We start from the raw sequence: 16,961 nt of genomic DNA on the forward strand, positions 1-16,961 counted from the left end.
CATGGAATTCTCCATGACTTTTCTTGTCCTATAACTTCACATCAAAATGAAGTTGTAGAGAAAAAGAATAGATCTTTATAAGAAATAGCATGTACCATGATTCATGAAATTGATATGGCTAAGCAATTATGCGCAAAAGTTGTAGAAACAACATGTCATATTCAGAATAGAATATATATCAGACCTATATATTGAACAAAACACCATATGAGCTCTTCAAAGGAAGAAGACGCAATATATTCTATTTTCACCGGTTTAGATGTACCTGATTTAAATGAATTATTACTATCTTAATTAATCCAAATTAGACATTGGGAAAGCTTAAAAACATCACTTTTTGATGAGTTAAGTTAATTAACTTAGACAATTGTTCTTTCTATACATAAGTTTGTTATCATCACAAATGGGGAGAGTGTTGAAACAAAGTGGGTTTTAAAAAAATGTCTCTAAAGTTTTTATAATAACAATGTATGAAAGAACAATTGGGTACTCTAATGCGCGTTCAAGTGTGTAGAACCATATAATTAAATTATGACTTCAAAGTCAAGTTATTCGTTCTGAAACATCAGGTTTTGAACATCAAGGAAAGCATTTTGGTACTCAACAGAAGCTAAGAAGAATTAGGAAATTATGGCAAACTTTATATCTTAAAATTTCTCAAGTACCAGAAGTCATTTGAACTTTAGGTTTAGTTTACCTCTCTTTGAGTACAAAATGTAAACACATAACAATTTATTTATAAACTCTGATTATGGAAGTCTTCCTTTGTGAGGCAAAAAAATCTTAGACAAGTACCAAAATTGATATATATTCAAAATTGATAAATATTCAAAATTATAAGAAATTTTAAGGATGTAAGAAAGACAAGTACCTTGAAGTTTGTGAGAGAATGGCGAGACTTAGAGGATCTCGAATAACCCAAAAAGAAAATATGAAACAATAAAAATGCTAACGTAGGAGGATGCAATAATCACGACGAATTAATCATTGGTACACTACAAGAAATGTTGCATTTTGCCAGGGGCAGAAGCCCTGTCAAAATGCTTAAAGCCTTGGAAAATGGACGTTTTCCAGGAGCTTTGCCAGGAGCAGAATCCCAAGCAAATATGCCCATCGCAAATGAACATGCCAGGGCTTTAGCTCCTAGCAAATTCGCTCCTGGCAAAGACCCTGGCACAACTCCTGGCAAAATGCGTCAAACAGAACACAGACTTTTCTGACGCCTTCTGTCCAAAGCAGTCATTTGCAGACCTTTTCAGAACACAGTCTGCGTCATGTCAATCCTTTTCAGAAAGATGTCAGGCGCTTTGCCAGGGGTTAACCCCTGGAAAATTGTATACGAATTTTATAAAAAAAGAACGTTTTTTATTTGTTATAAAATTCAAAATATTAAAATTTAATAATTAAAATAATTTTTAAACAGAATTTAAATTTTTTTCGAAAATTAATTCAATTTAATTATTAAAATATTTAAAATAAACGTTTTTAAATTGCTTTTTTTAAAAATTGTTTTAGTAATAAAAATTATTGGCAATTAAATTAATAGCACACATAAAATATAAAATATTGTCTAGCAACATTGAAATTAAAATTGTGCAAATACTACACAACATAAGTATCACAAGAGTAGGAATTGTGCTGGGAAGTATAAGAAACTTCCCCAAATTACAGACCTAGAAATGAAATAGATAAAGCCAATAAACTTCAATCCTCATCATGATCCTCATCATCCTCCTCATCTACCGGATAAGGCTCAACATTGGGACTTAAAAGCGGCGCACTAGTGTGGGAGGGACCTTGAGCCTGGGCTTGCCTAAACTGTGCCAGCTGCTCCTCATATGACCTTTGACGGTTAAGCAAATCTTGTATAACAACCGCTTGACTTGCCATCTGTTGCGTTAATTGCTCTTGCGTCAAACGGTGAATAAGCTCCCGCATCTCTGGCGTCAGCTCAGGCTGCTGGGAGGACCCTTCACCATGATTGAGGGTTAGTCTTAGGGTTGATGCAACACTACCCTTCCGGTAGTTAGCAGCCAAGTTACCAAGACCATATAGCTTTCCCTTCTTCTTGTCTCCAGCAACTTTTTTCCAAGTGTTGAAGGTCAAAGAATAATCAACAGTAGACCCATTAGAAATAGCCTCGGCAAGCTGCCGGTCATACTCCTCCTGTTCAAATAATAACAAAATATTTAAGGACAGAACTGGCAAGGATAATAACAGAGAAACAGTGTAAGGAGAGTGCAGTTAAACAGAGAAACTAATTTTGATAATAAAAAAAATAAGGAAACTAATCATAAGAATGGCACTTATCATGTACATCAATTGCACACATTTGTTTATTTTTAGTTTTCTTGCAATCACATAACAGGTTTGGCAAGTTGTAATTTCTTATAGGATCTCTCAAAGAAATAAAATACGTATAAGCTTATGTTTATATAAAGATTAAGAACACATTGGCTGGTGCAACCTGTGATAAGTTCTAAATTCTATAATTATGTCAATGCTTATTATAATATCTAATATGAAAACTATATAGAATCAAGTGGCTTAAGTTAAGTTTCTATTATGCAATCATACTGCAGAATGCACATGCTCAAAATGTGTAGAGTCAGCTAATCAGAGATATAAAATAGTACTATATTGCATAGATAAAAAAAATCACAATCCTCCATGCTCGGATCAGACGCGGCTGTAACTCAATCCCACAAAACTGAGTACTAAGGTAAGGGTCACTCAAGCCTTATAATATCTATTTAGGCCATGTCTCTAGGCAATGAAGAACGGAACACATCCGCTCACGTGTCATGATGAAAGTGATGAATGATACAGAGGAAGTCCAAAGTTGCCGCAAGACATCTATAACACAAATTCATAAGCAATAACAGGGAAGATCCTTGTAAGAATCAACAAAGTCGATTAAAATTACCGCGGACAGATGGTTGGATGCGATAACAAGACTCATGATACATTAAGAAATAACATTAGATGATTGTGATATCAGCAGCAACGAGGCCATTACATAGCTCAATTCTTCGGATGTCAATACACAATCTCATAACCAATCAGAGAAATTCAACAACAGTAAAAATGAAATTGATATGGAACTATGATGTTTCATCCTTTTCTATTCTTTCATAAAGCAAATATGCGATGAAGAAGTATCTCAACCTGATTTTTCTCAAATTTTTCAAAACTAGCACACATAATTATCTCAAGAGTTGCATCTTTAGGAATAAGACTTATGATAAAACTCTGGTGAGGGAAGGAGTTAGGGATTAAACCAACAATCGATCATAATTCACAAAAAACTAAACAACAAAATTTGAGCCTTTTATAAAATCCTCAATTTTTTTGACATAAACCTCATTTCATTAGATTGACAAAGCATCAGACCATACAATTAAGGCAGTAGGTTCTGGGACATTTCCCACCCAACTTTTGGAGCCAATACTCTTAGCTATTCCTACAAGACTATGAGCTGCAACATTTTTAGCTCTACAAATAAAAAACAATCTAAAATTTATCATTGATGACATTAAGTTCATACAATCTGAGATCACATTATCTATTTCAACTAACTTCAAAGCACCGTTCAGTTTCGTATCATCAAATACTCTCCCTTGAGCTAAAGCTTACCACACTTAAGCTTGTTACAGACGTATCATTTGAAAGATAAATATAACCAAATCATATATTTCATAGTGAAGACTGGCAAGGCCAAATCATATCTAGAACAAGAGTCGAGACCAAATTTCAGTTAAGCAAAAGTTGGGGCCAGACCACAATTCGGATTAAAAAAAATGTGCCAAATGACAAACAAGACAGAACTGGTACCAAACTGCAACAAAAATAGTGCAAAAATGCAAAACCAAAACTGAGAGATACGACAAGATTACCTGCACACTCCTAGCACGCTCGTCGCAGTATTGGCCGGACCTATTTTTGTGCGTTTCGTCGTGAAGCTCGTTAATAAACGGATCCCGACGTAACCTCCTAGCCTATTTGTCACAAGAAATAAAATTTAGTATTGATTTAAAACAATCAAAATTAAATGATATGGAAAAATAAATAAAAGTATATTATTTTTACCATACGCTCAGCGTGCTCTCCGTTGCTTAAGCAACCACCAGTGTGAATGCATCCTCCCTTTTCCGACGCCCGGTTCTTCTTTGCTTTGTCGGATTTTTCCTTGAATGCCTCAGACACCCAATACTTAACCAATTCATCAAAGATAGGCGGGCCAATCCAATGTGGCCGCTTTCTTGTCTCCTCAAACCGCATACGGGCTCTTCTAAGTAAATCTGAAATACGTGCAGCAACTCTGATATGAAAATTACGCTTCATTATATCATTATACACAGCTTCCCAAGAACACTTGGTCTGCATTATAACATATTAAACAAAATTAGTATACTATAACAATTGTGCATATGAAATAAAATAAAAATTATGATATAGATTTGAAGTAACCTGAAAGAGCCTAAACCAGCGCTCTTTTTCATTATCATCCACATCACCATATGTCTTCCAAAAGTGATGATAGCAGTTATGAATGATGGATCTGATTGCTTCAGCAGCCGGTTTGCAAGGCAAAAATCTGAAACAATATAAACTCATAATTAAACATTATTACAACTTAAAATATACATAAAATAATTGAAATTGAACTTATGAGTTTCCACTAGGCCTTAAGATGAATCGACGACGAGAATCTCTCGGATAATCCGGGAAAACATCATTAAACAACACCAGCTCTCCACCACCCTCTTCAACCACATTTTCTTGTTGGGGCTGTGGTGGGTTTTGTTGTTGTTGGGGTTGTGGTGGGTTTTGTTGTTGTTGGGGAACAGGTGGGTTTTGCTGTGGACGGATTTGTTGTTGGGAAAAAGGTGGGTTTTGTTGTGGAGGGATTTGTTGTTGTTGGGGAAGGGGAAGGTTTTGTGGTGGGACTGAATATGGTGGTAAATGAAAGCTCGGAGGAAGGAAGGTCCCATAAGGAGGTATGGTGCCATAATATCCAGGATGTACTGGAGGGCACATGTAAGTGGGATGAGGAGCAGAAGCCGTCGCAGAAGCAGCTACACTAGCCTGGGAGGACCCAGGTGATCCCTGGCTAGAAGATGCAGCAGATGCAGCAGATGCAGTAGATGCAGTAGAAATGACAGGCATCGGGTTTAATCTAGCCTCTGTCGCTGCGTCCACTAAGTGAGTATTATACCGCTTCCTGCTGTTGCCCTTGCTCTTTCCATTAGGTTTCGGAGGCATTCCTAGATATTTATCAATAACAAAAACATCATATCAAAACCAGTAGTAAAAAACCAGTAGTAAAAAGACTCAAACCAGTAGTAAAAAACATCATATCAGCTCAAGGACAAGGACAATTACATGTTTATAAAGACGGGTTTGTTTGTTGAACACAAGGACAATTACTTGTTTAACACATGCAAATGTCATCGTTAAAATATAAACAATGTCGTTAAAATATAAAATATGAGAATGTTCACACTGAGATATGAAAATTGAAGTGTTTGTACAGATTGAGTTTGGAGCAAACAAGTTAACAGGATACAGAGTATCAGAATATAGTGCCCGTGCAAACCGGTGGAAGATGTGGCGGTGGACCAAATTGAAGTAGTGTTCATTATGAGTTGTTTAAAGATAATCACACAAAGTACAAAACCCAACCACAAGTTCATTTTATTTACAATGCAGAGAACTCACCAATATTTTTGTTTCATTTATTATTGTATTGCTCAATTTAACATTTGTACCTAAAAGGCTTTACTAGCTTTTATGCTAAATTATGCTAAAAGCATTAAAGAAAGGATGATGAAAATAAACAAATTCAACCATGTAACTACCACCATCAACTAACTAATACATTTAACCTCGTTGCTAAACCACCAACTATTAATACTCAAACCTATAAAATTCAACAACAACTAATATCCTCTCAACTTCATTTTTGAAACTAGAGATCCATCCCTTGAACAAATGCTATAGAGGTCAAAATACTTGTGAACGTGGCATGCCATGATGGTTACTTCTTTTAAATGACATTTCACATTCAAAATCTAACCAATATCTGAATTTTTCTTAAAAAAAATCCACCAACTCCAATGAATAAAATTAACAACATTTTATGTCTTTATTCAATAAAAGGTTGAAAAACATCACCTTTTCCCAGTTTTTGAGAAGCTACTCCCAAGAAAGAAATTAAAAAAAAAAAAAAAAAAAGAAGAAGACTTCTTTATGTGTTCCACAATAATCTATCTAAAAAACAGTCCCAAAATGAATTAAACTATCAATTTTCAATACGATATTAATCACTTTTTTTTTCTCAGACTATATCGTCTGATTAATACTAATTTCAATATAGAAGAAGTTGTAACCAATCAAGATTTAAAATACTTTGAACCTTGAAAAAAAAATCATCAGATTCCTATATACTATAAACCAATTCTATCAAAGAAAATACTTTTCCTTTAGCCTGAATATGAACTCCCAACTATGGTATTGTGACCTAATTACAACTTATAGCAGAAGTGCTTATGTTATTTACAATGCGTTATAATGCTTAAAGAAACTTGTTTAACCAACAAGATAGATCATATTGCATTATTCAAAAGAAGAACACAGATTCATATAAGATTCATAAAAGAAGAACACAGATTTCGAACCTGAGCTTGAGAAGATGAGATGCGTTTCTACTGAAGTAAGGATGAGCTTGTGGTGAAGTAAGGAAGATGCGTTTCCACTGAGCTTGAGAAGATGAGATGCGCCGCTTGGGAGTGACACTGAGATGCGCCGCTTGGGAGTGTGACTGAGATGCGTTGGAAGAATGAAGGAAAGAAAAGGAAAGCTGAAGCTTTCTAGGGTTTTATGAGAAATGTCCAAAATAACCTTGTTTTGTTTTTTTAAACCAAGGACAATCTTGTATTTTCATTAACGGTACATAGCGGTTCTAAACTGCTATGTATCGTTGCTCCGCTATTTGCCGCTATTAACTACTATGAATTAAACAACGACATATTCATTAATTTTGAAAATAATATCATTACAATTAGAACAATATAAAACTAAGTCAACAATACATCAATTATAATAATTCAACAATACATTAATTATAATCCAAAAACACTTTCATTGACTTCATCTCCTTCATCCAGATCCCCTTCAATATTGGGCTCTTCCAAACCAACATTATCCTCATCATTTTCATCTTCATTAGGAGTTAACAAAACAGTAGGATCAACATGATCCCCTTCAACTTGTGCATCACGCCAACCTGTAACCGGCTCAACTTCAATTATCTCATTAACATTTGAAATTTCATCAATTTGCTCAACTTCATCAGTTGGTTCTTCAATCTCGATGCGACCCCTTGGTTTTGTTTTGATTGCAACTGACCACCCTCGTTTGTGTGGTTGAGTTGGGGCATAAGGAACATAGTACACTTGCCTAACATTATGTGCCATGATAAACGGATCATACACATTATACTTTTTGTCCACTCGAATGTCAACATTGTGGCTTATTTTGTTCATTTTTGTCCACCTAGGCGAGGGATCAAACCAGTCACAATAAAATAACACCACTTTATCCTGATTGTAAAATAACTCGTAAATGTGTTTGATGACGCCATAGAAGTCATCTGCACCTCCTTCTGTAACTCCTTTTACATATACACCACTGTTATATGTCTTATTCCCCTCACTCCATGATTGGGTATGAAATTTATACCCATTTACGAAGTATGTATGATATTCAGTGGTTCGGTATCTTGAGCTAAACCTCTTAAACGAAGTATTTGATCCGTTGGTTCGGTATCGAATACTTTTTGTTTAAACCAACCAGGAAAATATTCATGTATGTAACCAGGCGAATCATCACCAAATTCTTCATAAAAGGTATTAAATTTCCTATACCAAAATTAAAAACAAATTTAGACGTGTTTTAACTTAATAAATAATGTAATGGGAAAAATGTGTAATAGTTTTGTTTTATACTCACTCAAGGTATGGTTTAACCTCCGCGCAATTAATTAAGACATGAACATGAGCTGATCGGTACTCTTTCGGATCTACCATCCAATGTTCCCTCGCCTTGCCGGAGTGGCGACCAGGTAGATTGAAAACTGATAAGGTCAACGGGTCTCTTTCACTGTCAACATAAACTTCATTTCGTGTAGTGGTTGGAACAAGCACACGGTCGATGAAGTAATGACCGAGAAAGTATGAGGTTTCCTTATGAACGTAAATAGCACAGATTGATCCTTCAATTTTAGCCCTATTTTTAATGGATCGTTTTGAATCTCCCATGAATCTTTCAAAAGGGTACACCCACCTATATTGAACAGGCCCGCCAAGCTTAGCCTCGTATGCCAGATGCACCGGAAGATGTTCCATAGAGTCAAAAAAACCTGGCGGAAAAAATTGCTCAAGCTGACAGAGTATGATTGGAATTAACTTGTCTAATTTCTCAAGTTCATCGACTCTCAAAGTTGAAGCACAAATGTTTTTAAAAAATTGATTGATCTCAGTGAGTGGATTTAACATATGGGAAGGCAGTGAACTAAATGCACTTGGGAGTAAGTGCTCCATGAAAACATGATTATCATGACTTTTCATTCCATTTACCCTTCCAGTTTTAACATCGGCACACCTGCCCAAGTTAGAACAATATCCGTCAGGCATTCTCAAATCTTTCAACCATTGACAAACTGCCTTAGCTTCTTCGGAAGTTAGAGTGTATATTGCCTTGGGTTTCAACAACTTACCATTCGGTTGAGGTTTTAACTCCAAGTCCTTTCTTTTACAATACACTTCTAAGTCTTTTCTGGCTTTCTCATTATCTTTTGTTTTCCCTTTAACATCCATCACTGTGTTAAATATGTTGTCAAAAAAATTCTTCTCAATGTGCATTGCATCAAGATTATGTCTGAGCAAGTTATCTTTCCAATAAGGGAGGTCCCAAAATATACTCTTTTTTGTCCAGTGGTGGTCAACTCCGTATCCTGGTATTGGGATAGTTGTGCCAAAATCAGTGACTTTAGGATAATCACTAACTCTTGTGCACACCTCTTCTGATGTGATTTTTGGGGGCGGGCCAGCTACTACTCTCGTATCCTTCAGGAAGCCATTCTTACTTCTTCTAAACGGGTGATTATGAGGCAAGAAACAACGATGATCAAACCACGAACTCTTCCCTCCATGGTCCAAAGTAAACGCCTTCCTATTTTCCATACAATGTGGACAAGCCATTTTTCCATGGGTGCTCCAACCAGACAACATGCCATACGCTAGAAAATCATTAATTGTCCACATCAAAGATGCTCTCATTAGAAAATTCTGTTTGGTTGAAATATCGTATGTCAATTCTCCAATCCACAACCTCCTCAAATCATCAATTAAAGGTTCTAGAAACACATCTATGCCTGCTTTAGGGTTATCTGGCCCTGGAACAACACACGCCAAATACATGTACGCTTTGTCATGCACATCTCAGGAGGGAGATTGTAGGGGGTTACAATGATCGGCCAACAAGAATAGGGTTTTGCTGATGCCTGGATATATGGAGTAAAACCATCAGAGCACAATCCAAGTCTTACATTACGAGGATCTGCTGCAAAATCAGGATATACTTCATCAAAGTGTTTCCAAGCTTCACCATCAGATGGATGTCGCATGACTCCAGGAATTTTGTTTGAATAATGCCACGTCATATGCCTAGCAGTTTTCATCGATGCAAACAATCTTTGTAATCTTGGTATTATTGGCAAGTAAAACATTGTCTTATTCGGAATCCTCCCACTCTTGGTTAGACGATACCGTGGACTCTCACAAAATTTGCATTCCACCAATGCTCCGTCATTTTTCCCAAATTCATTGTCATAAAACAACATGCAACCGTTTATGCAACAATCAATCTTATCAACTTTTAATCCCAACTTCATCACCAACCTCTCAGCGTCATAATAAGTTGCTGGCAAATTTTCTTTAAAAGGAGTCACATCCAACAACATCTCCGTAATTTCATCCACACCTTTATCAGCAACACCATACTTTGCCTTATGAGCTAAAAGTCTGACACACATTGATAACTTTGATTGCGTACACCCTTCAAACAGCGGGACATTACATTCACTCAACAACTGGTAAAATCTCTGGGCTTGCTCATTTGGGGCTTCTTCACCTTGTTCATCTTCAACATCATCATTGTAAGACAATTCCACACCTAAAGCATCAGCGACCATATCATTCATCATGTTGAATTGCTCATTGTCATCCACATTTATTCCACTACTTGAAGCTTGTGCATTGACTCCCGCCCCAAAATTTTGAAATTGTTCACCGTTATAAATCCAAACCCAATAATTAGGCATAAATCCAACTTTTTCCAAGTGTTTCTTTACTTCATTGGGGTCAGTCTTTATATATCTACACGCACATTTAAGACACGGACATCTTATCCCTCCCTCATTTTGACAAACTTGTTGTCCCCATGCCCATGAAATAAATCTGTGAACTCCTTGGACAAAATGGGGTTTTAATCCTCTTCTTCCCGGAAACGTTTTGTCATACATCCAACTACGATAATGCTGATAATACTCCATCTTTGTCACGTTCAACTATAACATTCACATATTTAAAAGATTAGTAATTAAACTATAACGTTCACATATTAAAATATTACTTAATGTTGTTTTTGTACTAACTAACATAAATTGCACTAAATTTCTTTACGCGCAAATCATATTACTAACTAAATTATTATTTTTACTAACTAACCTAAATTGCGCTAAATTTCGTTACGCGGTAATTTTTTTAACGCGGAATTGATTTTAATAAACAAATTTCTTTACTTAAGAAATAGTTTGTAGTTAAAAATTATTTTTTTACACAACTTTTTTTCCTAATTTTAACAGCTTTACCTTAGAAATTTTTTCTTTAAAAATTTTATTACAGAAAAATTGAAATATATTTCAAAAAAAAACTTGAACATGAAAATATTATAACATCATCCATATCAATAGTATTTATACTAAATTGCACTAAATTTCTTTAAGCGGTAATTTTTTTAACGCATAATTGATTTTAATAAACAAATTTCTTTACTTAAGAATAGTTTGTAGTTAAAAATTATTTTTTACACAATTTTTTTTCCTAATTTTAACAGCTTTACCTTAAAAAAAATTTCTTTAAAAATTTTATTACAAAAAAATTGAAATATATTTCAAAAAAAACTTGAACATGAAAATATTATAACATCATCCATATCAATAGTATTTATAAGTAGAAAAAACTACTAACTTGTTGAAGCTTGATGATAGAACAGATCCAAACAGCAACAAGGATGGCAAGGGAACAACAAGAGGCAATAAACTTGGTCACTGTTGCAAATTAAATAAGTGAAAAAAATAAGTAAATAAGCAATCAAAAAATATAACATGAAATTATAACAAGTGAAAAGAGTTATACCTAATGAAATAAGTTTAATTAAGATGGGAAAGAACAAAAAAAATTTCTAAGGTTGAGAGGCATTTTTTCTATCTGTATAAGAGTTATGCCTCAATGAATGAATGATACGGTGCTCTTATTGCAAATATTATAGATCTGCAATTTGCCAGGAGCCCAGCCAGGAGCTACCCCTGGCAAGGCTCGGTCACCAACTTCAACACATAGGCGCAGGCCTACAAAAAAGTTGTCAGCAATTTGCCAGGGAATTGTACATTTTGCCAGGGGTTCAGCCCCTGGCATGTCAGCTATTCAGAATTTTGTCAAATCTTCTGCATAATGCAGAGATTCCCTTTGACTATTGGGACTCAAATTTGAATTAAAATTTCCCGCCGAAAATTTGCCATGGGTTACTGCACTTTGCCAGGGGTTTGCTCCTGGCTTATTGTAAAGTTTGTAAATGCAATTTGCCAGGGGTTTCCCTGGCATTACTCCTGGCAAATTTGCCAGGAGCATCAGCTCCTGGCATTATTCCCTGGCAAAACGTAACATTTCTTGTAGTGGTAGTGGCTCGCATACAGTGATTTGATAAGCAAAATTGCAAGGAGGAATCATAACTGAAATTCTAGTTAAGGATTACGATTCTTCTATAAATTGTAGAAAAAATTCTACTTTGTATTTTGGTGTTAAACAGTTAAAGATTGTAGTTAAGAATTAGTGCAATAAAGCTTAGAAACTTAGGAGTTTAATACGCAATATTAAAGTCAAAAAAAGGTCAATATACAATATTATATAAAGTTTACAACAACAAAAATTGAGACCAAAAACATTATATCATACTAGTAAAGTTTTTTTTTTTTTTTTGAAGTTCACAAGGGACCGTAACCTCTGTTGATCCCTCTTCTAACTTCATCCATACATAAAACTGTAAAAAATATAAAAATACCGTGAAACACATGAATATGTATTGCCTTTAGTAAATGTTTAATTGAAGCAAAAAAAAAAAAAAAAGTTAAACTAACGTGCAAAACACGTTTGAACGCTTAACCTCTTTAAAGCCAAAATTATACTCCCTCCGTCTCATAATTATTGTCTCTTTAGCATTTTTTCTTTTTCTCAAAATAATTGTCACTTTACAATATCAATGTAGCATTTATTATTTTTTTCCACTATTATACCCTTATTTATTGAATTTCATCCAACTTAACTATTCCATTAACTACAATTAATAAGGGTGTTTTAGTAAATGCTACTAATTTTACCATTGAAATCAACACAATTAATCATTTTCTTAATAATCGTGCACAAACCTTAAACGACTAATATTGTGAGACGGAGGGAGTAATACAGTACACATGTTTGCATGTGACCAATCTTAATCTTAAGTTGCAATCATATAGCCCTTATGTTAATTGTTTAAACACCATGCTTTTAATTAAACAGGTTTGTTTAAATAAAGCCTTATTTATTCATGCCAATCCTGTAATTAAAAAATACCCTGATTAAAATTAGGCGTGCTGCCAGCTAAAATTGTCGGATATAGCATTTTCTGTGTCCCATGTGATATTTATTTCTATTATTATATTCTTAACTTGTTTAGATTTAACAAAAAAAAAAATTTCTTTTTGGGGAGAAAATTGAGTTTGATTTTTAGATACAGCAATTTTTTATCAAACTTTATTACTCGTGCTTCGACTGAATTCTAAACTACCACATCTTCATCAATCAATTTAACCGGAGGACTATCACACAAGAAAAATGTATAAGATTTTAAATATATAGTAATGGTGATCTTCAAACGTATAGTTTTTACATATATAGTAATTTTAATAAGATTTTAAATCGAATTAGAAAACAATATTTTTAGATTTTACACAATATTTCAAAAATAATTTTTTATTTTTATTAAATATTTAATTCGCAATTCATGAACTCCACATTCTTGTGTTTAATTCTCTCACTCCATTTGACTCTTATCTTCATCACATGCCATCCTTAAAAGTAACGATAAAAAAAATGAAAAAGGTTTGATATGGATACAAGAGGTCAACATATAAGCAGCTGCAAACCACGTGCAACATCTACCTCTAATAACAATATTTTTTGTTTTGTAATTTTGTAATTTTAAACCACGTGCAACAACTGCTGGAAGAATTAATTAAGGATTTTATTTTATCATTGTGTGTCTATATATATCCTTCTTCCTTTCCCTGTTTTTGCTCACAAAACCTTCCTTGAATTGTAAAAAAACTCAAGAACAAAATTCCTCCTTGCCCACTATCCTTACTATACCTAAGATGACAAAATCTGGTTACATAAATGCTGTATTTCGTTCATCCAGGAACAATGAAGCATACTTTTTCATCAATGATAAGGTCTTGCTTTTGGATTATGCTCCTGGAACCAGCAACGATAAGATTTTGTATGGACCTGCTTTCGTTCGTCACGGGTTTCCATCGCTTGATAATACAAAATTTGGAAGCAATGGAATAGATTGTGCCTTTGACACCGATGACAACGAGGCGTTCGTCTTTTATCAAGGTCTTTGTGCTAAGATAGAATATGTTCCACACACTGACAAAGACAAAATAATCTCAGGTCCTATGAAAATTGCGGAAATGTTTCCATTTTTAGAAGGAACGGGGTTTGAACATGGAATAGATGCTGCATTCAGGTCAACTTTGAACAAAGAGGTTTACTTGTTCAGAGGAGACAAGTATGCTCGTATAGACTATGGCACGAATAGTCTTGTTCAAATTATCAGGGACATCAATAGCGGGTTTACTTGTTTCCGAGACACGATCTTTGAAAAGGGAATCGATGCGGCTTTTGCTTCTCATATCCCGAATCAAGCATACCTTTTCAAAGGAGATAACTTTGTACGTATCACTTTTACACCAGGAAGATCAGATGACTACATTATGGGGGGTGTGAGGTCAACTCTTGATGTTTGGAAGTCTCTTCAGGACATAATTCCTCTGAAGAATTAGTCAATACCGGCATTCGCGGCAGTGATAGTCTTGCTAAAACTTCTAAAATAATAATGTGAATGAATCTAAAATAAAATAAAGAAGGTTGTTGTTCATGTTTATTTTCTTTGTTTGCATCAATCATTAATGTAACATGTGTGTATCATGGTTTGTGTTCCGTTCCTTGATGTAATAAAAGTGTGGTTTCCCATTGTTTGCCCTACATATGATATGATGCTTGTTTACTTCTCCAATGTGATAGTGTGAGAATCAATTATTACTCATTAGATTAAAATAGATGGTTGGAACTTGACTGTTTCCATTTTTCCGGTTTCCCCTTCACATCCTTTTCTTAATTCGTGCTACGGTCAGCAATGGCGTAGCCAGAATCTTTGATCAGGGGTTCAGACATTTTAAATTCATTAGAGATACCAAAGGTCTATATAGTTATTTTTTATTTTAATTTTATCATTTATTTAAACTACTAAGTTTATAAACTTGTCATTTTTTCCAATCAAACAACTAATTTCAATATTTATCACATGAAAGTTTGAATATGAAAATGAATATCATAAATAATAAGCAATCGGTGATCATAATTTTTTTGAGTCAAAGTTATTATAGTTATAGTCTCTTGAGGTGGAACAGGAAAAAAAGGAAAAAAGAGAATAAAAGATGGAGAAAGACATATTCCCTACGTCATAAAATATAAGAAAAAAAATAATCAATTCACGCTTAATAAAAAAATTAAAACATAATAATTTGGTGTATATCTTTTGTGTTCTACTCGAAATAAGTTGCATAAGAAGAAGTAAAAATAATTTTCATTGGTTATTGATTGTGGAGAAAATAGGAGGGAGAGTTAATTAAGTACAATTTGTATTTAATTTCATGAAAATAAGTAAAAAACTATTTTGGAAAAGATGATTTGTTTGTAAACAACATGACTAAATAGGGTAAAAACTTGTCTTTTTTGTTCATGATTTGAGACAAATAAAGTGAATTTTTATGCATATAATTTTGGATGGAAGGAGGATTAAGTTATGAAAAAAAATATGAAATATTAAGTAATATTATGTTTGCAAAATCTTAACACAAGAACATACTTAGTTTAGTGGTAAAGGATTCTCAAATGACTTATAGGAATTGTATTGTGTTCGATCCCCAAAGTACCTCAATTTTAGTATTGTGTTCGATCCCCAAAGTACCTCAATTTTACTTCAACAGGAATTTAATTATTAATAAGGTTCGATCCCCAAAGTACCTCAATTTTACTTCAATTATTAATAAGAAAAATTATTAATAAGAAAATAATGTAAAAGAAGAAAAAGAAAATAATGTAAAAGAAATGTATCAAATGCATGTAGTTTTAAAAGCAAGTAAGTGCCTTAAGATAGGAAAAACTATAAAAGGAAGTATCAAACACAAGTAATTAAACTGGGCCGTGTCATTCATATGGCCTATAGGTGCATAATCTTTTGACTAGATACAGGAAGCATGTGCAAATTTTGAAAATTCAGGAGATGCATCTGCATCCCCTCACTTGTAAGTGGCTCCGCCATTTACGGTCAACACTAAATAAATGTAAACACTTCTCTTAATCTGAATTTGAACATTGGTTTATCACGTTGTGAGAGACCAACCTCTTATAATAGACTTGACTCTGATCGGTGGAGAAGTCATTGTAAATGAGAGAAAGATAAATTTGGTAACAACTAAAACCAAATTATCCAAACAAAAACAGTAAAAAGACGTTCTTTCTTTTGCTTAGTCTATTTTCATTCATCCACAGTCTAATTGATTATAATCAATGAGAGGTATCAATTGAAGCAGTAAAATGGTTGTGTGTCTACAAAAAGTTAAAACAAAGTTTATTGTTTGGATAACTTTGTTTATTGGTTTTAGCTCAACAAGTAGATATTGCTAGGACGGACACCTTCCATCGAATAGATATTGTTAGGTTGGACACTTTCAATCGAGTTTAAAACAGAGAACTCGCGGTTATGTATATAAATTTTAGATGGTCTTTACCACTTCGTAAAAAAAATGTTTAAAGGGAGGAAGGGTAAAAATGAGATTTAATACTTCAACATATTAAGGCCTTGTTTTTTTTTTTTAAAACAAAAAAATCACTTCTATTTTTGTAGTGTTTTTTTTTAGATTTTTAAAAAATGCACTTTGCTCTTTCAAAAAAAAAATGCACTTTGCTAAAAAAATCATTTCTAGCCTCAAAATGAAAAGCTATTCCAAGTAGCTTTTCCAAAAATCTATTTTTTTTTTTCTAAATACAGGGAACTCAAGTGTAAGAGTTTCAAATCTTAAAAAAATGATTTTTATGATAGTAAACAAACAGAAATACCTTCATGTTTTTGAAAAAATCTCTAAAAAAAATACAAATGCACCCTAAGTAACGCTGAAATTGGGGAATCTTTATTTTTTCAATATCTACTTTTACTCGTTAATTCTATATTTTATTGTAGAAATTTGATTAATAATAATGTTAAGAAAAAATCTCAAAAAAATATATGCGAATTAC

The 16,961-nt window shown here is 33.7% G+C and overlaps 5 protein-coding genes and 1 pseudogene across 5 annotated transcripts; 1 reads left to right on the forward strand and 5 right to left on the reverse strand.

Moving 5' to 3' along the window:
• Nucleotides 1–1,557: 1,557 nt before the first annotated feature.
• LOC146915154 (uncharacterized) lies at nucleotides 1,558–4,617 on the reverse strand. Its single transcript, XM_085717691.1, has 4 exons — nucleotides 4,471–4,617; nucleotides 4,090–4,380; nucleotides 3,897–3,998; nucleotides 1,558–2,166 (listed from the first exon to the last, which is right to left on the reverse strand). Exons 1-4 carry the CDS (start codon nucleotides 4,615–4,617, stop codon nucleotides 1,705–1,707), a joined length of 1,002 nt encoding a protein of 333 aa, XP_085573817.1. The 3' UTR covers nucleotides 1,558–1,704.
• Nucleotides 4,618–4,668: 51 nt separating this feature from the next.
• LOC146915155 (uncharacterized) lies at nucleotides 4,669–6,947 on the reverse strand. The gene is made up of 2 exons (XM_085717692.1): nucleotides 6,681–6,947; nucleotides 4,669–5,267 (listed from the first exon to the last, which is right to left on the reverse strand). Exon 2 carries the CDS (start codon nucleotides 5,263–5,265, stop codon nucleotides 4,669–4,671), a length of 597 nt encoding a protein of 198 aa, XP_085573818.1. The 5' UTR covers nucleotides 5,266–5,267; nucleotides 6,681–6,947.
• A 177-nt stretch (nucleotides 6,948–7,124) lies between these two features.
• LOC146915156 (uncharacterized) lies at nucleotides 7,125–7,906 on the reverse strand (annotated as a pseudogene).
• Nucleotides 7,907–8,009: 103 nt separating this feature from the next.
• On the reverse strand, nucleotides 8,010–9,486 carry LOC146915157 (uncharacterized). The gene has a single exon (XM_085717690.1). The coding sequence runs from the start codon at nucleotides 9,480–9,482 to the stop codon at nucleotides 8,010–8,012; it is 1,473 nt and encodes a 490-aa protein (XP_085573816.1). The 5' UTR covers nucleotides 9,483–9,486.
• Nucleotides 9,487–9,503: 17 nt separating this feature from the next.
• On the reverse strand, nucleotides 9,504–11,985 carry LOC146915158 (uncharacterized). Its single transcript, XM_085721261.1, has 5 exons — nucleotides 11,928–11,985; nucleotides 11,627–11,692; nucleotides 11,313–11,392; nucleotides 9,616–10,630; nucleotides 9,504–9,565 (listed from the first exon to the last, which is right to left on the reverse strand). The coding sequence occupies exons 1-5, from the start codon at nucleotides 11,983–11,985 to the stop codon at nucleotides 9,504–9,506; spliced, it is 1,281 nt and encodes a 426-aa protein (XP_085577387.1).
• A 1,681-nt stretch (nucleotides 11,986–13,666) lies between these two features.
• LOC146915159 (albumin-2-like) lies at nucleotides 13,667–14,648 on the forward strand. The gene has a single exon (XM_085717693.1). The coding sequence runs from the start codon at nucleotides 13,754–13,756 to the stop codon at nucleotides 14,444–14,446; it is 693 nt and encodes a 230-aa protein (XP_085573819.1). The 5' UTR covers nucleotides 13,667–13,753; the 3' UTR covers nucleotides 14,447–14,648.
• Nucleotides 14,649–16,961: the final 2,313 nt, after the last annotated feature.

Source organism: Medicago sativa, chromosome 6 (assembly GCF_051527215.1).
Source record: "Medicago sativa cultivar Bolivia chromosome 6, Bolivia_mono, whole genome shotgun sequence".
Taxonomy (NCBI): domain Eukaryota; kingdom Viridiplantae; phylum Streptophyta; class Magnoliopsida; order Fabales; family Fabaceae; genus Medicago; species Medicago sativa.

What these genes read in the sequence shown, in the direction of transcription:
- LOC146915154 (XM_085717691.1), bottom strand. Translation starts at nt 4,617, where the DNA reads ATGAGTTTATATTGTTTCAGATTTTTGCCTTGCAAACCGGCTGCTGAA. An exon ending in GCTGGTTTAGGCTCTTTCAG is followed by an intron (nt 4,381 to 4,470) that starts GTTACTTCAAAT and finishes GTTATAATGCAG; the next exon opens with ACCAAGTGTTCTTGGGAAGC. An exon ending in GAGAGCACGCTGAGCGTATG is followed by an intron (nt 3,999 to 4,089) that starts GTAAAAATAATA and finishes TGTGACAAATAG; the next exon opens with GCTAGGAGGTTACGTCGGGA.
- LOC146915155 (XM_085717692.1), bottom strand. Translation starts at nt 5,265, where the DNA reads ATGCCTCCGAAACCTAATGGAAAGAGCAAGGGCAACAGCAGGAAGCGG.
- LOC146915157 (XM_085717690.1), bottom strand. Translation starts at nt 9,482, where the DNA reads ATGTATTTGGCGTGTGTTGTTCCAGGGCCAGATAACCCTAAAGCAGGC.
- LOC146915158 (XM_085721261.1), bottom strand. Translation starts at nt 11,985, where the DNA reads ATGCCAGGAGCTGATGCTCCTGGCAAATTTGCCAGGAGTAATGCCAGG. An exon ending in TAATGCCAGGGAAACCCCTG is followed by an intron (nt 11,693 to 11,927) that starts GCAAATTGCATT and finishes ACTTTTTTGTAG; the next exon opens with GCCTGCGCCTATGTGTTGAA. An exon ending in TGATTTTGCAGCAGATCCTC is followed by an intron (nt 9,566 to 9,615) that starts GTAATGTAAGAC and finishes CCATATATCCAG; the next exon opens with GCATCAGCAAAACCCTATTC.
- LOC146915159 (XM_085717693.1), top strand. Translation starts at nt 13,754, where the DNA reads ATGACAAAATCTGGTTACATAAATGCTGTATTTCGTTCATCCAGGAAC.